Genomic DNA, 24927 nt, shown 5'->3' with positions numbered 1-24927 from the left:
GGGGCTTAGCAGACAACTAAAAAAGGGGTTTCTTTTCATACCCTCAAGGAAAATGCTGCTGCAACATGTTATGGACTTATTTCAACACGCAAATAAGTGGTGATGAAAAACAGTACTTTTGAACTAACATCATCTGGAAAATTCTATTGAACAAAAATAGAAAACCCCTCTTTTTTCTCACTACACAAAACACATTTTAAAAATCAGTTTCTATTATACTTTGCTCAAGTCTTTATACTGTTTTTTAGAAAGGCATAACCTTTCTGAATAATCTTTATATATCTAGAGAATCATCACTTTTTTCAAGTTCTTTCAATATCACAGTACTAAAGTACGTAGGGACTGGGACTATATATTTTTGTAACTAATTTCCTTAAGATAATGTTAGAAATATCAGGTTCCTTAAAATATAGATGAATTTCAAGGTGAGTCTGCTAGCAGATGTTATTAATGACATATGATTTATTGTGACATGAAATCTGATCTGAAACTCATGTTATTAGCCAAGCTTTTTATAAATTATAATTGCAGACCGCTGAAAATATGCAGAAAGACCACTGATAAACTATCTTCATCTTCAGGGCCTAGAATATCACAGTTTGCTAAAAGTCCAATATCTCTAGTCCTGCTGGTAGGGTGCAGTACATTGGGATATGGACTGAGTTCAGATCTTATCACAGTATAATTCCTTCAGAATGAGAAGCATCAGAGCTAGGAAAAGGAGATCATAGAAAACAAATATGTACTATGAGACTTAAACAGAAATATAAACTTGGGTTCACAGTATGCCATTGTATAGATGCTAAGCAGATTGAGTGAGAAAAAAAGGCCCCCATTCTGACTATTACATATAAAAGATATACTTTCAACAAAAAAAAAAAATAGTAAGCAAGATAATATTGAAACGTATTTAAACATCATTCTGTACAGCTCTTAGATGAGAACACAAACAGCATATTTTATCGTCGTAAGGTTTATGAAGATTGGCATCTACAGAAGACTGTCCAGGTCACCATCATGCAAAAGGGAACAGTCTATGGTCAGGCTCACAGTGACAAAACATTTGTGTTAATAATTATTTCTAGACATTCTCTGTTTATTCCAAATAAGGTTGTATCTTACTTTTCTCTCCCCATGTGTCTTTAAATGTTAATTAAAGTTTCTGAAATGTTGCTTTTACCCACCACAACTTGCTAAATTACCTAAATAAGAAGAAACAAACATAAACATTGCATTATGAATGTTATCTACTCAACAAACCAGATATTGAATTTACAGTAAATGTAATGCATTTTTAATCTCCAGAGAAGCTCTGCAACAGCGCTAAAGATTCAGAAAGCAACAAAAGAAACAGATGCAAAGTCTCATTCCTGACTTTTTTTATAGAAACAAAGTTGTTTAATGATAAAAGCAGTTCTATGTAAAATGGCATTCACTTGCCTTTACTAAGAGTATATATGGAAGAGTGCCCTGTCAATGTACCAGTGTGAATGTGGGAATGAAACATAAGGATCACCATCTGCAGCTGTCTGAGGAGTGTTCTTCAGTGCCTAATGGCAAAGTGTCAATTCAGGGATCCTCACAAAAACAATGCATCATCTTGTCCATGCTAGCCTTACAAGACAAACATTTCACCTGTGAGAAGAGTTTATTTATAATGCTATTCATTTCAGCTGAAATACCAGATATCAAAAAGTTACTCTACAAGCGGTCTGGAAGCATATGCTTAATAGAAAATGAACCGATTTCCTCTCCTTTATAAGAATCAATATTTTAAAGGACGTGTGAAACTTAAATCCTCACAGAACATATCATAATAATATGGAAAAATACTTTTATATGCACATATTTTTAGATTCTTACCTACTGTTGAACTTCTCTGGATGTTTTTCTCTCATGATATGGAATCTGTGGGCAATTGAAGCATCCTAACAGAACAAAAAAAAAAAAGCACCATGAATCTATTGTGACACAAAAAAATTGCAGAACAGAAGACCCAACTTGTATCCAATGCGTATCATTTGTAGGGTGTTTTGTGAACTGTCATTTTCAACAAGAAAATTATTATTACATTACTACATTATCACATAGAAAGCTTACAGGTACATTGTTCCCAGAAAGGGATGTACCTGAATTTAATCATTTATTATTCCTTTTGAAGTCTCCATTCTTTTTACAAATCAAGCATGATAGTTTTGTGTAGTGAAAGTGTCTTCAAATTTTACACAGCGAGTAATACCCAGATATGGTGAAGGTTTACTGTAAGACCATTGATACAGTTCTCTCTTGTAGAAATATCAAATAAACTATTTGAAATCCATTTCTTTAGTAAAAGTGAGTGGCAGATTCAGCAAAGTTATTTTATACACATACAAGTTGATATTTTCATATGGTATTCAATAGCTTTCTCTGAAACTGGGTAGAAAATAGAAATATTTGCTAGAAGAGTCCCAATTTGCTGTCTGTTAGGATATGAAATCATGTGGGGAAATAGTGCTTAATATATTTTTAAATTAAATTTTTTTAAAAAATATTTTAAAATTAAGTAAATTATGTTAATATCAAACAACATGTATTTGAAACTAAATAGCTGTTTGAAATATTTATGAGAGCATTTAGAAGAGAATTTAGAAGAGAATCAACCCATTGTGCTGGTGGGAGTAGAAAGCAGAATATTTGGAACTGATGTGCTAGAATCAGTCTTCAAAGCATTTTTTCTGTCTCCTTTGGAGGTATGAAGAGTTCTTTTTTTATTCAATCCAGACCATATAATTTTTATTTCTCACACTCATTGTTAGAACTTTACAAACTGGGTATTAATCTTTCATTTCTCAATGTATGTATAAAAATAATTTTGAGAGTATGTAATCTACAAACTCTTGAGTCTTGCAGTGGATAGTAAACACAGTAATCCATTTGGATAATGTCTTTGTAATTATGTCTTAAAATTCTGGATATATATGAATATAAATATAGGAGTTAGTTCATTTAGTAAGAAATTTAAATGAATTCTAGTTTCCATGCAAATAACACTTGAGAAAAATTACAAATAAAATTGTCACTATAACCAACTATCATATATATGAACTTACCCACCTATTATTTACCAACTTAAAAGATTATGGAACTATAAAGCTAAAAATTTGAGAGAAATATTAAATTCAGTAATAAGCCTCTATCTAGAAACGTATTTTCAATATGTTTCAATTATTTTCAAACAATGGGAACTAGAATTTGCAGGGACAGCTCCCAAATTAAATACTTAAACCATTTATTAATGATTTCAAACATGACTAAAACTTTTGATCAAAATAATTTTTATTTAAACAAATCAGTGTTAATCTAAATCACAAGCAAGAATTTAAAGGAGATATAAAGGTACCTACTAATATAAACCATGGCTTTGACACTTTATGTTTAAAAAAGGGTTTTTTTACTAGAATGTTAAGCAGGGCATACACCAGAGAACTGACTGGTCCAGCCTTCAAAGTTTGGTTTGCTAACTTATGGGTCCTTTGAAAAGATAAATGTTAAACTTTAGTACCACTAAATCCAAAGGTAAAATTGTTCAGATAGATTGCTAACATATAAATAAATTTTTACAACTATGAATAAAAAGCAGTACATAATTAATAAAATTTTACACACACTATCTAATAAGGATGTAACATGGTATAGAATTTTTTGGGAAAAACTTGTGACCCCTGATCAAATTAAATCAGCTCGTAGCAACATGAAATGTGTGAACTCCATCAAGGTACTCAGTTTTTTAAATGATCTTGTCATATAGTTTCTAAAGATGCCTATAGTTTGCTGCTTCATGCACATCACTTAATTATTCATGTATTTTTCTATTATGTTTAAGAATGGAATTGCCATTCAACATTTCACTGTTCTGCAAGGAAATGACAGCAAAATTCCCAAGTGAATGGTGTTAGTCAAAAAATGACTTATTGTTCTGTCCTGTCATCCAAACTGTCATCTGAAACTTTCAGTGCTATATTCTCAAACTGCACTCATTTTTAATTTAAATTTATTTTTATGTGCAATTTTATAAGGCAAATATCCACAAGTATCCAGGTGATCCCACAGTTCTTGGAGACGGATGAAATAAAGCTGACAGTAAACCCTGAGACACCACACTTCTAAACAATGCCTGCTAGCTGAACTAAAATAATAACTCTGTTAACTTTAGAAAGACCCATCATTCATACTTTATCCCACATTAGATGCGCCGGCATTAGAAAAGTATATTTGTTAGCCAGTTTCATATGAAAAAGAAATGAAAGGACTATTGTTGTAGTTAACTCTTCATTTTCTACACACTGAAGCGTAAGACAGACCCAAGACAAAATGAATAAAAGAGTAGCAGCATTTTTGACAGAAACTAGGAAACACTAATCAAGGACTAACTGTCTAATGAATGAAATGAAAAGGCTAATGTGCTTACTCATGCGTAACAAATGCAAGGCACAAACAAGCTAGGGATCAATGCCCACTGCAGATGGCAAACAGGCAGTTGTTTCCATGCAAGGTTGATTTGATCAAAATTTTCCCCTCCCTGAACAATTTCTGACTCCAAAATGAATCAACTGACTTAATGAACAGAGAGGTAAAAAACTTATTATGTCCAACTAATTTTGACAGGCACAGCACAAGACAGGCACACAGGTCAATTTCACTAAAAAAAACTGCTGAAGAGACACTTTTATTCATGGAAACTGTAAAACAGAAAAGTAACTACACACAGATAAGCTCAAAACAGGGGAGCTGCTAAGGGTTCCTTCAGCTTATTCTGTCCAACTATTCTTTCAGACCCTCAACTGAATCCAAAGCAGAGTCCTTGGATTCCCTAGCACAGGGACCTCTTCTCAACCATAACTCCTCACTGGAAGAAAAGCTGAAACCAGCCCATGCTGGCCATGCATTAGGACAACAATCCTCTGCTTTAAAGGAAAAAAAAGATAAGAGAGAAAAAAATCAGGAGTGAATTAAAAAAAACTCCCACTCAAGAAACTACACTGAGTTTTCTGTTTTCCAAATGTCTGTATTCTTGTACTTGTTAAGACAGTAGCATATCAACTGGTGTAAGTAAATTAAAAGCAATGGGAAGAACTGAAAGTAACAGGAACTTGACAATTAGTAGGAATATAAGTAGTGTCTCCTAAGAGCTGCTGGAATTATCAGATGCCATCCCTGAATCCTGAGGAACAACCATTAGAAGTTTCCTGGCTGAGGAGAGCAAAAAGAACTTCACTCTTGAGTTTTTTGGCTACATTTGTAACATGAGTGATTTCAGCAGACTTTATTCACATATTTCAAGTAGGGGCATGCAGCCCAACTTGTTTAGACATACAACTGTTGTTGGACCAATGGAGAAGTTATTAATTTTTTGTGTCAAAAGCTATACTAAAATCACCTAATTAACTACACAGAAACAGAGTAATGGTATGGTAAACAAAATATAATTTGCAAAATATGCTGACCTTTCCTGGTACCTGATATTGTGAATGGCTAGGAAAACACGAGAAATTTTTTTTGTATTTTACTATAAAACTGATGTGAAAGAGAAATCCCAGGATTCAGTAAAGCAAACTCTCATGCTTCCTTATATTATCCAGCAAAAAGAACAGGATTCTTAAAGAACAATCATTTGACAGTCAGACACTGGTCTAGAATTAATACAATTTCTGGGATTTACATATTAATTTTTATTAGTAAACTGATTTTCACTCTGGCCTGAAATACAATTTTCCAGCATTACTATATCTGAATCTAAATATTTTCCAATTTTACACCTTAAGTAAATGCAAACATACCTAAAAATGGCAAAAAATTTATTATTAATAATAATAATCGGAGGAGAAACAATGTTGTCAAGCCTGTTGCAAGATGAAAGGAGGAGGAAGGTCTTATGGCATTGCTCTAATATGAAACTATCACCTTTCCCTTCATCCACATTTCAGTCACAGAGCTCATTTTATACCTCGAATTGTAATACTTTTCACCAAACCATCCAAGAATTAACGTTTTTTCCCCAGGAGCAGTTTTGCATCAGAATCAATGTTGGGCAAAAAGTAGTGCTGAATACAGAACATCTACAGCAGAACTAAGCAACCAATTAGGCAATTTTTTGTTTCTGAGACTATTATATGAATACTTGAATTGTACAGTACCATTCTAAAATTCTGCATTTCTTTTTTAAGATATACAATATCTTTAGTCATTCACATGTCATATGACAATAGCCTACATGATAATTTTTCTTAACTAAATTCATAATACCAATCTAACCTGAAAGAAACTGACACACTGTGCTTTTGTGTATGCCTTTCCTGTATAGATGGTTTCTACTCACTACTGTAGCATTTAGAAATGAGATGAAAGAATGAGTATTTGAAGAACAGAAAATGCAGGTTATCCCATTTTAAATTCTACAAAATTGTACAGACTCTCAAAAAACGTCCGTTTACGTCACACAAGTATTCAACCAGGACATACATGTGATGAACATGCTGACACACATATATATGCACCCCTACATTTGAACCTGTTCAGGCTCTGAAGCAGCTGGGCTATCCTTATACCTCACTCAGGTTTGTTTTAAATCCTGACAGTGAAGATAAGATAGAGAACAGACAGAGCATATCTGAATCTACTCCTAGGAAATGGAAAAAATATTTTAATTGAACTAGGACATTTCTCAAAGTGACCTGCCAAGAAGAAAAGAAGCTTAAGTTGCTACACCTCTTTAATACCTTATGATTGACTTACACACATATATATTCATCTTTTTAATGGGTATTAGCATTACCGGAAAGCAATCTGAAGCAGTCTTTTCAGAGGAGTAACCTTATACATTGTGAATAACCTTAAAGAAAGATTAATGCATTTAATATATGTCTGTCTATAAGTTTGCTGTGATTAAAATTTTCATTAAATAATAATTTTTATGCTGGTGAACAAACAAATGACCAGTGGGCATCTTCTCTGGATACAAACGATCTGATTTTTTTTTTTTTTCTCCTAAGATGCTTCTTTAATTAAGGCTTAATGGATCCACAAGGCTAGGAAGCTTAAGGGATAATTCAGCAACCTGTAATCTTTGGATCAGAATGCAAATCTAACCTGAACAACCAGTTAGCTCCCATCAGTTATTAATGTGGTATAGTACAGATGTACAAAAAATATCACTGAAAATAAATTAAGAAAATTTGCTGTGGTGGCTTAAAATTAATTTCTAGATAATTATTTTCTAGAAATTATTTTCTAGAAAAAACAAACATCCTCACTATTCTGCATTCTACTTTCTGTACATATATATAAAATACAAAAACCAGAGGTACACCCTTCATTTCAGTATCTCCCACCCCATAATAACAATCTCAGATAAAAAAATTGAACCATTTAATGACCAAGTCTAGAAAAAAGCAGTCAAGAAGCTTAAGGTTCTGCCTTGTTTCAATCAAGCTGTCAGTTCACATTTGACTCCCAGGTTTTTGATTAAATTACAGTAATTAACCTGAGAGGGAAAGGAATTTTTAAAAAATATTTATTAATACATTAGTTTTTGGTGAAACATTAGGTATTATAATTGTTTTTGTTTCTACTGATACTTTGGGCCTGTATAGATGAGAAAGACAGTAGTTTGAAAATGCCACAGCAAGAAGGGACTACAAGCACTTCTTAAAACAGCTTCACTAAAAGATACCAATAATTCACTTCCTTAAGAAAAAAATATGAGAACAAAAATCTGAGAAATTTGTGTTCCTGACTTTTTGAGAAGAACACAGAACTATGAAAATAATGCTGTTTATTTTTTCTGTGATATACTCTGATGGTCAAGTTTAAATATATTTCAGCTTGATAAGTCAAGTGACAGTTTATACTTTAATACTCATTTAAACAGGCAAGATCCCAAAACCCAGGACAGAACATCAGAACCACAGTATTTATAAATGATAGACAAAAGACCAGAGGATGCTATATCTGGAAATGGTGACAAAAAATTTGAAACAGGCTTTCAAAGGTAAGCATATTTAATCTCCCTTTTTATTTGAAGTCAGAATTGAGTTTCTAACGATTCTACACAGACACAAAATGGAGTCCATTTTGCAGAAAAAAAGTTACTGTGCAAAAAAGCTCAGCCATCCTTATGTTTTGCCTGTGTATAACTCTACAAATTGTGGGCACATTCAGCCATTGACTTCTTGGTACTTACTATTGATCAGTTTACACAGGGTGACCACATGTTCCAGCTGTGTAGGGACCAGTTCCATAAGATAAGCCTTTGTACCAGTATCTGAAGGACTTTATTTGAGGAACTATTTTGGGTTTTAGAAACAGACAATACAATCCTATGTACCTAAATTTTTAAGTCATTAATCAAGTGAGAGACTGGGAGGTAAGACAAGCCATTATCAGACCAGATGTGTAATGTGCCCCATGACTCAATGCAATGCAGAGGACACGTAAGATGATCTCTGCTGAGGATACACAGTGCTACATCTTCCCTTCTTTATATTTGGTCACCCTAAATTTACTGTAACTAGAGAAGGGTTCTTCTAGGTCCATGCTAAGTGTTTATGTGGTCACTAAAAAGAGAAGGAGAAAAGTAATCACATGGCAATTAGCCAACATGGCCATATAGACAGTGTATTAAATATCTTGTATATTAAAAAGATCTCTGTGGTAAACCTTTAGTAGCATTTCTGATAACTGCTGATTGAGAACAATGTTGAAATAGCCCCAAATTATCCTGCAAAATGAGCTTGAGCAGAACACAATCAAGGACACAGGCTGAAACTCAATATAGACAAACACTATGCAATGCAATTGCCTGTTGCTTTAGATGTTCTTCAGAGAAACACAGAAATGACTCACAGGTGTCTTCAATAAAAAGCACAGAAACAAAGTTTATATTAAAAGCCTGTCTAGCTTGAAACAAACGCATAAACTTTCATGCCCAGCACTTCTGCAGTTCTTAGGAGAGAAAAGTGAGTAATTTGCTCAATTACTAAGCATTTCTTTGATAAAATACTAAGTGGCGTCATCACATTAGAACTTAGAGAAAAAAGCAAATTTGGGATATAGAAAACTGCTTGTGTAGTGTCTTGAAAAATTATACTCTGATTTTTAAACACTCTCATAATAAAAAAAAACCCCAAAACACCCCCCAAAACCCCCAAACAAACATAAATCTCTGTATTTTTATTCTGAATACTGATGAAGTTTGCACTACAGTAGTATTCTCAGGCTCTGAATGTAGGCCCTTAATTTAGGTTCCTAAATTTTCAGGGTGATTTCCCTATCCTCCCAGTATGCTTAAGAGTTAGAAGAAAGCTCTTTGGAAAGATTCTCCCAAAAGGCATATTGACATATTTCTGCTCTGAATTGTTATTTCAAGATCTTTTGTTATTAATCATACAAGAACCTGAGCACACCTAGCTTCTTAACTTTTATGAAGGTATGCCTGAAATGCAACAGTTTGAGCAGTCCTCTGAAATCCTCAATGGGGTTCAAGCCAAATCTTGTATCACCACCCATTTTATACACTCATTTTCTTGATAGGGATCAAATAATAAATGTTCACCTGACTTCTCCCTAGCAACTTCCCATAACTTGTTAGTCAAAGCCTTGGCAACAGAGTCTTATAATTTTAATACATATTTATGCTATTCATTTGTTTCCATAGCAGGTATTTATTTTTATAAGAAATATGCAAACCACTAAAACATCTCTCATTGATTTACACTCTGAAAGAATATTTTTCTCTTAATTGAAAAAGGTCACTGTTTTTCTCATTCATTATGTTTTCTATTTGAAATTTAAATTTTTGCATTACAATATTATTTATTATCTTTCCTATTGGACAAACAAATATTAATTTATAAAAAACCCCTAACATACTCATAAATTAGGGCTAGATGTTGGATTATTTATCTACAGACATTCACTCTCTCTCTCTGCTGATTTACGACAAACTTTTTAAGATCCTCTCCCTTATATCTTTCATACAGCCTGTTAGTTCTGTCTCAAAGGTCCAGATGCAACTTTCTTAACTTTAATATCTGCATTTGCACTTGAGTGGCATCAATCAAAATATTTTCTGAATCCTTCTCTATTTTCTTGCAAAAGATGTATAAGGTTTATAATTCCTGCCTTTGTGGAGGTTCCTTCAAGCTCACTCCATCCTCTCTCCTCTACCAACACAAGCCACCTCCTTGTACCATGAAGCACCTGAGATCCAGTTCAAACCCCAAGGACCTGGCAAAGTGTGAGGGAGCTGTGGGAAGGCAACAATACCTAAATGGCAGAAGAGTTATATATCAAACTGAGACAAGCCTATTTAACAGTAAGTCTGAAAATAACTGAATAACTAAGAAGCCTCCAAGAAAGAGTTAGATTCACATGAGCTACTCATGCCAAGTTTACTCCCACTAGAGTGGTTTCTCTGAAAAGGTACTGCAGAAATAAAATTAAATTAAATTGTTCATGACAATATTAGATGGAAGAGATTACACCCTAGGAGATCATCTTGATCATATACTGGTTTTACTGCTACTGTTAATCAAATTTTTAACGTAAAAGCTGAATGCATACTTTCATACACAGTGTAAGTAGTCAGATTATTTTATTTTAAAGTGCAAAACCCAATCACATGCTATAGGTCAATATTTTCATGAAAAACAAGGAGTTAATATTCTCTGAAATATGTCAATGCAATGACTTAATATAATTAGTTCATATGAACAGTGCTTGATATCAGTTGCTTTCAAGCTAAATAAAGTCCATGTTTTGCAGTAACAGCTATCTAAAACATGAAATAGACCAAAAAATTGAACTAGATGCCATTTTACTGAGCTTTTAGGGATTCAAAATACTATTCTCTATAAATAATAGAAACCTGTATTAAAACAAACCAAACCTGAACATGCTACAGCCTAGAGAATGAAAAGCCTTTTCTGGACTTAATATTTGGATATATGGAAAGGTGTTAAAATATGTCCAAATACAAATATGTGTTTGTGGAAGATGAATTCAAATTTTACAAAATTAATTCACACATATTTTCCTTCCAAAACAAATCAAGCTTTTTCTATAGATGCTTTGAATAAATAATTTAGATATGCAAAATATTTTACAGTGACGATCTACCCAGAGCACGACATACAAAGGTTATGCAGTAACTATTTTTGTAGGCTCTGGACATTAAAAGGCTTTGAGGTTAAATATATTTATTTACTCCATAGAGAAGTTCTATCATGTGCAATAAAGGGAATAAATTACAGGTTATTATCAGAATATTGATATTTAGGGACAAGAAAAAACTTGTTATTTATTGTATAAAGACACTACTAATTGAGAACCGCAAACTTTTTTTTAACAAAATCAACATGGGAGTTAAAAATGGTTTCCACTGAAAAGGGGAAAACTCCCAGCTACTTTAGAAACTACCCATTATGTATTTCACTCTTGGTTTACGTAAAACTTTCATTATTAAGCAATCCTATAGCAAAATGAAAAATACTGTTCTGTACTGGGTCAGAAATCCAGGAAACTGCACTAAAGCTCTTTTCTAGGATTTAGCATGTGCAGAATTTTGAACCCAAGAAATAAAGAGAAATAAAAATGTGCAAATTTCTTTCAATGTGCTGAATTAATCCTTCACAGAGGGTCAAAGAAATTATTTTACTGCCTTTTCACATCCTGAGGATCCAAATTTGCAGAAGACTAGTGAAAAAGTCTAGAGTAGTGTAGTGAAACTGAGAAATTCCTTAAATTTTTCTAGCAAAAAACTACCCCCTCCCAAGAGTGCACTTGCATAATGCTTTTTTCCTAACCATCTGGACAGACTCAGTGCGTCATGGTTGTTTAGCAACTTAGGGTTTTCATGGTAGCTTTGAATATATTATACCAGTATCCTATTCTCAGCCTCAAATTGTTTGGGAGGATTCTATATCTGCATAAAAACTCTTTGCATAAGACCCATTTACTAAGGATTTCCAACACACGAGGTTTTCTAGAAGGCTAAGTTGTTTACACTAAATACTAGGGTACAATTCCCCAAATTAATGATCTACTGTACGAAGTTACTCCCCAAGTGATCAAACTAAGAGTGCAGACACCTGCAGTGCAGTGCAGGATGAACAGACTAAGTTCAGGAGACAACTAAAGCATACAGTCAAAGTTAGGTCCACAAATTTTCACTGCAAACAACATGAAAGGGGCAGTTTCTCCAAACTCTGAGCCAGACAGTTATGCTATAAATATAGTTTGGAGATGGAGAACCCCATCGTCTTTTGACAATAAATCAATTTACTTCATGAGAAAGATGTAAAAAAAATCTTTGGTCTCAATGAAAGCACAGTCAAATCACCTTTCAGTTTTCTACCTTAAAAAACAACAATGCAGTAGACTGGAAGCTGCTCCTAGATTTTTATAAATTTGCAAATCAAAGAGCACCTGTTTGTAAAGTGCTGCTTTGCTCAACTACTTAAATAATGTAATCAATACTAAATGACAAGCTAGAATTCCCAAATTTGCTGCACAGTAAGCAGACACTTGTCTTGCTGATGTTCGTAATAAGTAATCCTTACAATGTTAGCCAAGACAAATGTTAATATTAACTTTTACTCAAGCATAAATATCACATCCATATGACATCAGCAGATATTATCTCAGAGTAAGATTATCTTAATGTTTGCAACTATTTTGTATAATAATAGCATTAATAAGGGCAATGCAAATCAGTTAAATCCTACTTTTACTGCTGGGCATTTTTTTGCTAATGAACAATCAAAACCTATAAAAAACATATGCAATTTAAAAGATCAGTGCAAACAAAGTATTTCCAAACATTTGCAAAAGCCTGGAACCAGAATTAATCTTTCTTTTAGTTTCAGTTATGGACATTGTATTCAAAGCCACTTCCTAGCCAGAAGAAATATACTACTGAGACACTGTTTTAAGGACGATGGATGTAACAGAGGTTTCAGAATCATAGTCACAGACTATTCTGAATTGGAAGGGACCCACAAGGATCATCAAGTCCAGCTCTTAAGTGAATGACCCATATGGGAATAGAACCAACAACCTTGGCATTATTAGCACCATGCTCTAAGAAACTGAGCTAATCCCAGTTTCCTTCTGATAAAATGAAAATTGCCATTCAAACTGCCATTACTTCCCAAATAAATTAATCTGTGTCAACGCTCCTCAAAGAGGCATTTCATAATGGCCTTTATGCATACATTACTTGTGACAACAATTCTGTTTCTGGAATAAAAGCATTTTTTCCCTTAGATTTCTTTTAGTAAAAATACTTACACTGCTCGAAATTATTAAAGTATCTCCTACATCAATTTCAGTGTTATTGCATGAATTGTAAATTATGTTTTCAGAGTTATGGATGGAATTTTTTAAGGCTTCAATTTTTATAGTCTTTTGAAAGGACAAAGAAATCTATAAAAAACCAAGATTACAATTTCAGCATTTAAAATCTACACAAAATAATTCAAACAAATGTTATGACATTTAAGATAATGAAACCCTTCATTTATGCCAATGTGTCCTACTTCACATGTAAGGAGTCAGAACAGATGTCCAAATATTGTAATGCCAGAGAAAAGTTAGGGCATATCTTGATTAATACTCTCAAAGCAGTCCGTGGTGTCTCTTTAAAACTGGCATGAGTTACTTCAAAATATCTATTCAAAATCCATTCTAGGAAACACAGCTAGACAAAGTGTTCCCAAGACAAAAGGAAAACAATAAAGCTCTGTATAAGCCTTTTAGCAATGTAAGCTGCATATTATCGACAGACCATTCATTGCAATCAACAAATGATTAATTGCAAATTTGTTGCTAAATTGACCACGAAAAAGACAAGCTTCAGGGTACTGTTAAAGAGGAAAAACTTATGTTAAAAATGATTGGAGACTTTCTGTAGTGAATTAATTCTAATCAATACTCTTGTTGACTGCACAGTGGAATAATGACTTCCTTAAATAGCATATGTACCCATTATTGTAGACATTCAAATTAATATTTAACCTAATGCCTTCCTTTTTTTCTCTGAATTTGAAACTGCATTTTTCTAATTTCACCTTTAAAAACAACTGTCTACGATAAACAAATTGTTTGTAAAATCTAATATCAATCAACTTGGGAAGCATAATATGCAGGCAAAAAATCAGAATACAAAAAAATTATGTTTATTTAGAATATTTACATGAAAGTCTTGTTTTTAATTACAATTGGCATGGATGAAACAATAGGTGCCTTTAAACATATCTACTGTACAAACTTCTAAACAACTATGCAATCATTTTGTTTGGTGCAAAAGTAAGATTTCAGAGTTTCCTGGATGTCCCTTTTTTCTCCTTTTGTGGATGCAGTCATATACTTAAAACTTAACCCTTCAATGATAAAGATGATTTCATTCCTGTGATGGTCAATGTACTAGCACAGAATAGACATGAGTTACTGGAGGAGGGCTACTTTTGTCATACCAATGGTATTTTGAAAAGTGCTTTTCTTCTGGCATTTGACCAAAAGTCTGTTTCTCAAATTTTTCTTCTAGACAACAAATTTCCATGAATTTAAAAACACTGCTATTGACAAAGTAATAATTTAATTATTTAAGTACATTCACAGCTAATGCCCAAATCAAAGTTTTGACAATGAATGGACTCTTTAAATGGAATAGAATATTTAAATTTATCTCAATAAAACCTTTTGGAAATCAAGTTTTCTAAAAATGTGGTTTAGGTTGAACTGCACAACTGACCTGCTGTAATATTTTATATTTTTGGGGGGTTGGGTGGGAGGTTTTTTTGTTTGTTTGGGGTTTTAGTTCGTTGGTCATATTGTTTTTGTATGACGAGAGAAGACATTTATTTCAGGACCTGGAAATCTTTCTTCTACTCCTCAACTACTCCTGTAGTGTATATTAAACAAAAAAAAAAAAAAAAATAAAAAATCCAAAAACATGTATATCTATGTATTTATATCTGTCTCAAGGAAACAAATTTAAAAATACTGAAATTTCTCAGACTCCAAAGGAAATTATAAGATTATCTAAAAAGCACAAATATTGTTTTCTTTGAGGCACTTAAATGACATAAAGAATTCACAATACCTAGCTTTTAGAGACTTAGACATGGAGTAGAATCCAAAAACCTAAATCTATACCCAAACCTCTATATAATCAGTTACTTCGAAATTTGGCTCAAAATCCCATGTTTTATGATTCAGATATATCTGGCCATACCGCTGTGTCCTCTTCACTGGAGCATTCAGGAAAGTTCCTCCACTGGCTTGGCAGCCAGAGGCCTGCAAGGAGGTACTTGCACCTATTCTTTAGGGAATGTTAGCAGAGCTTATACAGTAACTTCACATAGTCCAGTGTCCTTCTTTCTCCTGGGCTTAAAAGTGGATTCTTAGTGCAAAATTTAGAAAGGAAAGCGTGAAGTGGTATTTACCTAGTATACTCTCTCAGGCCCCCAAAATTTCTTTCTGCTAATAAAACCAGGCTGATAGAAAACTCCTGAACAAAAGCAAATGCAAAGACTTGCATCTGTATGGAATAAGGCTACCACAAAAGCTGGCGCTGAGTGTCAATCAGATCTGCAGAAAAGGACACAGTGGTCCTTGTGAATGTGAACATGAGTCACCAGTGTGCACTTACAACAAAGAAAGCAAACAGAATCCTGTGCTCCATCAGAAAGACTGTATCCACCACCCATGCACACAGCAGCGACCCTTCCTCTCTGTTCACTGCTTGGGATACTACACTTGGAGCACTCTTTGGTCTTGGGCATCCCAATACTAAAAAGACATGGACATGGACAGACCGTATCTGTAAATATCTGAAGGGAAGGTGTCAAGATGATGGATTCATGCTCTTCCTCATGGTGCCAAGCAACAGGACAAGAGCCAATGGGTAGAAACTGATGCACAGGAAGTTCCACCCGAATATGAGAAAGAACTTTACTGTGAAGGTAAACTTCTTTACTGTCACCTTGCACTGAAACAGACAGGCGGGTGGAGGTGCACTAAAACAGGAGGGTGCAGAGTCTCCTTCACAGGAGGTACTCAAAGCTGTCTGGACACAATCTTGTGCCATTTACTGTGGGTTGGACCAGATGGCCCACTATTCTCCCTTCCAATCTGACCAATCCTGGGATTCTGTGATACCATAATATAGTCAACAGAGGGACAGCAGGCTGCTCAGGGGCTGAAGCACCACTTGAGCAGAATCTGAAGCAGCTTGTTCAGCCTCACAGAAAGCGGGTGACAGGAGATTTTACTGCTGTCTACAGCTACCTGATGCAGAAAAGATAGATGGACTCTTGTAAGGTGCAGAGGATAGGATGAAAGTCAAACACTGCCCAGACAGGTTGTGGGATCTCCATTCTTGGAGGTGTTCAAGCTTCAATTAGAGAAGTCTCTAAGGAAAGGGATCTGATCAGACTTGCTACAAGTAGGATGTTTGTCTAAGGATCTCCAGAGGATCCTTCTGCACTGAAATATTCTCTGAGAGCCAGAGGTCTCTGCTGAATAGTTCTTACCAAATGTCCCTTCCACGAATTTCATGGTCTCTTGATCCAATGAACTTCAAGCATCTTTAGAGTTCTGCAGTTTAATTACATGCTGTATAGAGAAATACTTCCCTTTCTTTGCCTTGAAAATGGAATTTAGTAGCTTCATTTGGTGCCTGTCAGTTTTTATACTGGAAGAAAGAGCAAACGAACTGACCACCAACCCTCTCCTTCTAACTCACGATTTCATAGGCCCCATCACCTGTCTCCTATACCAATGGAATTTAGCCTATGTAACTGTTCTGATGGAATCATGCAAGGAACAGAGCAGACTGATATGGCAATAAACAATAAAGGAATTAATTCAGAAAATCCTTCTGGTCCATTTTGCATGGATTACTTTCGCAGTACATGGAAAAAGAATTTAAATATTAAGTAGGAATAACATTTCTTGACTAACAAGATGAGTCTTTCTGGTTCCACAGGGATACTTCCCTAAGTTCCAATCATATAATTATTTCCTCTTCATTTGCTTGAATATAATAGATTCATTAATAAGTTTGCTTTAGACACAAGCTTAGGAAAATAGTTCCTGGGACCATTTAGAACAGAATAGAACTGAACAGTTGGAAGGCACCTGCAATAGTCTCTTAGACCAACTGCCTGAACTCTTCAGGTCTGACTAAAAGTTGAAGCATGTTACTATGGGCCTTGTCCAAATTCCTCTTAAACACTGACAAGCATAAGGATTCAACCATCTCTCTCTCTAGGAAGCCTGTTCCAGGGTTTGACCGCTCTTTCCTTAAACAAATGTTTCCTCATGTTCAATTTAACACTCCTGTGACTCAGCTTTTCACCACTTCCATGCATCCAATCATGGGACACCAGAGAGGAGATGGGCACCTTTCTCTCCACTTCCTCTCCATCAAGAAGCAATAGAGAGGAAGGAATGATGTCTCTTAGTCTCTTTTTCACAAACCTAGACTAAGGCAGTGTCCTTAGCTGATCTTCACAGGACATGTCTTCGAGCCCTTGCACCAGCTTTGCTGTTCTCTGGATGCATGTAAGCGCCCAAACAATCTTCTTAAATCATGGGGCCCAAAATTGCACGCAAGTACTCAAGTGAGCCTGCACCTATCTAAAAGCAGTTCTGTAGTTTCATAGGTCTTCCTTCATTCCTTCTTGTAAACTACAATTTGCTTCCCTTGCATTTTTTGGGTTTTTTCTTCTATTTTTTTTTTTTTAGTAGCAGATTATTGTGTTCTGTATGTACAAGCTGATGTTAAGATTTTTGTACCATTCTATGCTTTTTAAAAAATATCCACAGCCAGCAGTAGAACCATTCCTTAGTGATACTGTCTCTAGCAGCCAAATACTAATAATTACAACAGCTTTTGGGTGTTTTTTCACAAACCTGCATTGTCCAAGTGCTGCAAACTTCAATCGCTGCTAACAATTACAGAAGCTAATAATGTGTTTTCAAAACATTGGTACAAAAGACAACAAAATGTTTTCTTAACTAAGAAGTGAGGAATTATAGGATAGATGTGTGTTTATACCCAAAAGTGCAAATGTTCTGTATAGTTTTCATTAAAGTGATATAAACAGCTAAAATATGGCATGAAAAAACCTCATCATCTCTATGACAAAATAGCCTCCACTCTGTATAATAATGCTTTTAAACTTTGACTTACACTCTATCTTAAAGAATCTTTTTTGTAGTTTTTTTTTTGTTTATTTTGTTTAGTTGGTTTTTTTTGGTCATTTGTAATTCTGATACGTAAACCAAAAAAACTGACATGCTATGTGAATTGAGTAGCCTCTTTGGATTCCAGCTGGCTTGGCTGTATGCCTTTCTAATGGTAATGAAGTCACACAGCTGCTAGGACAATCAGCTGGAGTTCAGATCAGTAGCTAAATGGATATCCACTAACTGGCTTCTTATCAGGACTCATTAAAGTTCAGTGTTAACAAACTGTAGGGTTACATAGGTTTACATGGTTACAGCAAAGTGCCTTTTAAAAATTAACTTGTTGGAGCTGAAAAAAAAATCTCTCCTTTTTCCGCTTATAAATGTTACTCTGTGCTGGTCAACTCAAGAAATGTTCAACCCTACTCCCAGAGAAGTGAAAGGAAAATTCCCATTCATTTGCATGGAAGTAAAACAAATCAGTTCCCAATGTTTCAGGGATTTTTGAAGAATAGTGCTATTCAAGTTACTTCAGAATGCCTCAGCTGAAGGGTCACTCAGTATTCAGCTATGTCCAATTTTCAACTTAGAATGCAGTGCACACTAGACCTGAGAGAATTTACCAGCTTTTACTTTGCCCATCAAATTGCTAGCATGTTTATGCCACATGAAAGAGTGAAGTTCCACCATTCCCACAAGATGACAATTTTCTGCTATGAAGAAACAAGTAGATGTAAAATACTGGTTTTTTTTGACTAATGGTACTGCTGCAGAATACAGGTGTGTCATGCCAGCTCTGTGGCGTATTCTGGGATCACAGTGCAGCCACTGCAAGCTGGGAGGATGGCTGTACCACCACAAAGCTTCAGTGTGAACACAACAGATTTCAGTATTAACCATCTTTCCTACAGATAAATGGGAAAGTACCAAATGTGTCAACTCTTACAAAATTGTTACTTTTTCACCTCTACAGTTTTTGTCATGTTTTTACTGAACAAAATTTGAATTATTAACCCTTTTTAGAACATGGAACATGCAATGCTTCTTGCTTGACATACTAAAGTGGAATAAAAGGTTGTGTCAATGTAGTGTGCATGTGACCTTCTAAAGCATTCTCAACATTCTTCAAAACTGATAAAGTCCTTAGACAACATTTCAGCTGTTATTAGTAATGGAACCAAATGGTTTGAATCATGGCAACAAATATCAACTGCTCTCCAAGTGAAAATTTCTGCACAAAATAACAGCAGCCAAACAACAGCCTCTTTTAAATTAATGAGAAAAGAAGTTTTTTTACAGATATTCAGGTGGTTAGGATTCTGGTCGTCAGCTTTATGCATCATCTCACAACACAGGAACTGCATAATATAAAATTTGTAATGAACTTAAAAGTACCTTGAAAGTTCTTTTATGTAAGGACTTTATCTTATCTTCCTCTGATCTTTATATTGGTTTGTGCAAACAAGAAAATACCCACCCAAATTACAAGCAAACTACATCCTGCACTCCAAACAGTTCTGACTTTTCATCTCTTTGCTTTCCTTTTTGAGGTTTACCCAGCTCTTGCCCATTGGGTTTTCTCCAGGAATCAAAACCTAGTCAGTATTACTTATGCGAAAGTAAGATGAAGGGCTTTGGCAGCATTTCCAGATTATGATCAGCAAAATATCATATCTCCCACTAACCAATATATGGAAACTCACCCACGTAAATGATATCATCCTGATTCAACTAAGCATGCTCAAACCAAGCAGTGACATTCATGCACAGGGAGAAGTCCACAGAAGAAAAAAAACCAATACTCATACAGTTAATTATACTCAAAGACAAACAGGCAAATAATTGCTTTACACTTACACATACTCTGAATTCTACATTGTACGTCCTGTTAGAAACAAAAATATTATTTTAGTTTTGATGTTAAAATTATTTTAGTGGCTATGAAAACTGGCAGGATGACAGCATTTTTTACATAAAGTCCTATATTTATCCACTGAGCTTAGGTTTCCTTGCCAATATCCTTTGGCTTTTACCTACAGGAGCTGCTTCTGCTGGCAAGCAATAAGTTCACTTCCATGGCTCACAGTTGAGGCTGTCAACAAATGTGCCAATTGTATAACATGGATATCTATTCAATAGAGAGGGCTCAGCAGAATTATTCTATAGGTTGTATAAATGTCACTTGGTGATAACTTTTAGTTACTGTATATCTCAGCTGAATTTAATCCTGTAACCTGTTACTCCTGTCAGAAACTTATTCCACAAATCAACCTGCTGACCACAAGTAGCCAATGTCAGATGACTTGCCTTGATCCACTAGCAAGCAAACATAAATATAATTTACAACTTGATACTTACATCAGTTGCAAATATTCCTATTAACTTCTGTGAGCTTTTGATTAGCTCTTGCCAACTTGTAATGAATTAATATTTTTCAGATGGAAAAGGAGGAGTAACATTCAACTCAATTGACATGTACTTTGTTTTGCCTTCTGAGGGTTCAGAAAAGGTAGCTTCAGCAGTAAAAAGAGTTAGGATGAGCACGAGATCTTTTTCTGTTTCTAATCACTGCAGTATACAGGTATGTCCACAGGATGTAATGAAGTGCTGAAGTGGTATCCAAAAGAGAGAGGCTTCATACAAAATAGGAACTACTTGCAGTGTTTTGCAGTGTAACCATCTAGAGCAATTGCTCTTGGCACAGGTCTAACCAATTTGTGAGCAGGCAAAATGCCATTTGAGCAGATGGTATGAGGTACACAGCCAAATAGCCACGTATGTGCATCGGCTGTGGGTAGTAATGGCATGATTCCCAGCCATGAAGGTCTAAACAGTTGTCCATCCTGATCTTAAAAGCTCATGTTTATATATAGAGAATTGTCAATTCAATAATCCAGCTTTGTACTAAATTATCCCTGAAATAAAAAGATGTTCCTGGAGATGAAAATTACAGATAGTTGAGTTTCAGAACTCTTCTGTTCATTTTATTGTTGCTTCATTTAACAACTTTTTTTTTTAAAAAAAAAAAAAAGAAAAAAACAAGAAAAAAGCACAATGATGAAAACAGGCTTCAGTTTCCCAGACGCTTTTTACTTGTTGCTTGCTGCTGTGGTAATAGTGTGCAGTAAAGATCTTGATCTGAGGAGCAGAGAATTAGCTTTGGGTAAAGGAATTAAAGTAGGGGAATGCCTGTGCTGCAAAACTGCACATAGATTGTATCAACATCCTCCTCCTTTTTCTTGTTCCCAGATTATATAACTGCCCCGAAAAATAAAAGAACAATATGTTTTTCTGCTGCAGAGGTTCACAGGGCTTACCCAAAGCATCATGAACACCCCCATGGCTAGCAACAGTCAACTGTATCTGGAGCTTTACAAACCTTATCCTTCCACAATTATGGAACTACGAAACAGCTCTAATTCAAGTTTGCCTGGAATTTTAAGAAACAGTGTACCTCATGTCTGAAGATCCAAAGCAATGATTTAACCTAGGCAAATTTCACTTAAATTCCTCAGTCCTTTACTGCAGCTAATAATTATTAACCAGCTATTTTTATCCAACAGAATTAATTAATTTTCTGCTTACAAACTGCCCAAGAAAGATTAAGTTACCTTTGTGACCATTAGTTACATGAAATGATTTTACATGTCATTTCAGTGATTGGTTCTCGTCCTTAAATCTCCACAGATTCTAATTATGTATGTTTAGCATAGAGCTCAGTTTGTTAATTGTACACGAATATTACAATGGCAATGTTTCTGTCCTCTGTCAGGAGGAACTGAAATTCTACAATCAAGATTTTGATACAAACACCTGCAATTTCAAGTTCCAAATGAAAACTGTGACATTAAATTCTGCTTTTTTTAAAAATCCTCCCTGCTAGTAAACGTACTTCCATGCAACATAAACATTACCTTGCTATTTTATTTATCATTTTTTATCTTTCTAAATGTAGGGGGGAAAAAACCCCACAAGTGAGACTCAGTTCTGTAAGTAGAATTGACCATCTGAAAAAAAAACAAACCATGCTCACTTATTTTTTAAAATATGATGCCTAATACTCTTTAATCCTATGATACATACTAAATTTTATTTTCAAACAACAATATTTGATTCTATATTAGCATCAATCCAATTGTCCAAGATTTTTTTGCTCACCTACCATGTAATAGTATCAATATTTAGAGAAAATGTTGCCAGCTGCAATTTAAGTAGTTTTACTAAAAGATCCATCCTTACAAATTCCCTGGTACAGAAAAGTGGATTCTCTGCAGATAATCTGGGCTGATTCAATAATGTACCTACCAGTGCTCAATAGAATGCACAAAAGACTATCAACTGTAGTCTTTGAAGACTTTTAAGACATGTCTTGATGGATGCCTTTTGCATATGCCAAATAATCTGGCAGGTAAGAAGACAAATTTGGCGCCTTTGAAACAAAACAAAGAACAACAAAAGGCCTACTACAGATTTCAGTAGGTTCAGGAAATGGACTATAAACATACTACAGATTCCAGATTATCAAGATTTATATGTAAGGAATCACAGAGAATTGTAGGAATATTTGAGGAGGAAAAGCTGTGTTACCTTTAGCAGTTGCTTATTATTAGACTTGTACAAGGAACTGACCAAAAGAGAGCAGTTTGCTTGAAATGGAAAAAAAAATTCCAGGGGGAAAAAAGGAACGTGTAATCTGAAACAAAGCTGCTAAAATAGCTCTTTGCTTTAGCTCTTTGCTTTTGCAGTATGTCTTGAACATATTGAACATTTCAACCTTACAGAGAGAACCTGTCAAATCTCAGAAGGATCTAGCAGTACAGCTACATGTAAAATAGGCTAGTAGAGATGAAGTTTACATGAGCAAAACATATTTTTGCCCCAAGAGCTGAAAGTTTCAAGTAGTTTTTAGTAAATGATAAATATATGGTTTTTTAAACCTCTTCTTCACATTCTATCTTGAAAAAAAGGTTTGGCTCAGTAAGTGGCATCAAAACCACAAATACTGCCTACATTGTTAAAATGATCAGATACACAAAGGAGAATAAATTACATATACATGCAGATAACAGGGTTGTTGCATGTTAAGCAGAGGGATAAATATTTGGTGACGGCATCCATCCGCCCTGTATAATACTTAGCATAGCTGGGCACGTAAAAGCTGTTCACATTTCCTGTTTGTCTAGGGCTGCTGTAACAACAGCAGATAGTGTAAATGGCTCAGGAATCCAAAAGAAGGCCCATTTCTCTTAAACTTGCCCTATATAGACATAGAAGCCATGACGGATTTGACAACATGAGATGACAATGGAATGTTTATTCTATGTAGGAGGATACTGAAGAACCAGATTAATGAATGACATCCATCCATCTTTCAGGCTAACCAAGGAAGAGCTGCAAACAACAGCATCAATTAAAATGGGAAAGAAAAAAATTCAGAATGAAAGGACCCACAAGAAACCTCCAAATAACAGCTTATTTTATCTGAAGAAAAAGACCAAAAATTTTGGCCAAAATGTTAGGACTATTCAAAAAGACACAGACATTTTGGAGATCAGATGGTGAAGAACAGGAACTATGAAGATGTCAAGAAAGAACTTAAACAGCCATTACTCAAGATGGCAAGAGCTAGAAGGTTAAACACACTAAAATGAAAATCAAAAGCACTGTTTATCATAGATTATTATGCCAGTGAGGTACTCAACAAAATGGATTAAAAATGGTGAGGATGACTGAATATTAAGAAAGTGTTTTACAAGCAGCAGAACGCGCAAAGACACTTTTTTCACTGGTATGTCTGTCTGTTATGTTTACATACCAGCCTGTTATACTTACATATCTATAACTCCCAAGACAACTTTGATGGACAAGAAACTGTGCCATCTTCTAGCTTTCAAAACTAAATGCATGATGGATTAGACTGACAGCTGAATTCTGTCTGCTTTTCTTTCAAAAGCAGCCTCTCTCCTATACCAGCTACTGATTTTCGTAGATTATGGGGAACTTCACACGTCTTTTACTTCTTTTAGGAATCAGCCTGATGCTGACATAGATCTACAACATGCTCACGGTACATTTTATTTCATTGGGACCGCATCTAAAATTAATGAAGCTGCAAAGATGGCTGAGGACAAAAAAGAAGTGCAGGAGTTGTTTCTCACAGTATCTCTTAAGCGTATCCACAGGTAGAGAATGATGTATGGCACTATTCTTTTCCAGTGGTGAATCTAAATGGGGATAAAAATATAAGGAACTGGAAATGAAAACCCAAGAAAAAAAAAAGTCTTCCTCCAATAGTAAGGAACCTTTCTAACCTCCACATTTCAGTATGGCACTGGGCAAAGCCACATTCATACCAAGTCTTAAAACTAAAGCATAGCTTCTACAAGAAGTGGATCATAAATTTCTATGCTGAAATCTATGATGTGCTTACAGTGAAGGGCAGGGTGTTTTACAGCCATTTAGCACATTGCAGGAGCTAGAAAGTACTAGTGTGTCTTTGTGACCTTGCTCAAGTCACTTACAGAGAAACTGTCAACTGAAAATGTAATTCATACACTTCTGCCTCAAAATGACTTAGCTCGTGTTATTACGATTTGTCTGGTATTAGTATGCATAAATCTACTACCATTACGACATAAATGAAAAATAATGTTCTCCATTTTCTATTTTGCTAATACAGTGAACTTCAGAAGT

General features: G+C 34.8%; 1 protein-coding gene across 10 annotated transcripts in view; it reads right to left on the bottom strand.

The window, feature by feature from the left end:
* DGKB (diacylglycerol kinase beta) overlaps positions 1-24927 on the bottom strand; it is a 407361-nt gene that overhangs the window by 135044 nt on the left and 247390 nt on the right. For all 10 annotated transcript variants that reach the window (XM_088052622.1, XM_088052624.1, XM_088052617.1 and 7 more), the window contains one exon: positions 1864-1928. In XM_088052622.1, coding sequence (XP_087908748.1) covers positions 1864-1928 — 65 coding nt within the window. The remainder of the gene's footprint in view (positions 1-1863; positions 1929-24927) is intronic.

This window comes from Pseudopodoces humilis, chromosome 1, assembly GCF_049639895.1.
Source record: "Pseudopodoces humilis isolate 2021_Gansu_Grassland_sample_001 chromosome 1, ASM4963989v1, whole genome shotgun sequence".
Classification (NCBI taxonomy): domain Eukaryota; kingdom Metazoa; phylum Chordata; class Aves; order Passeriformes; family Paridae; genus Pseudopodoces; species Pseudopodoces humilis.
The sequence above is the reverse complement of the archived record's forward strand: the minus strand, read 5'-3'. Positions and strand labels throughout refer to the sequence as shown.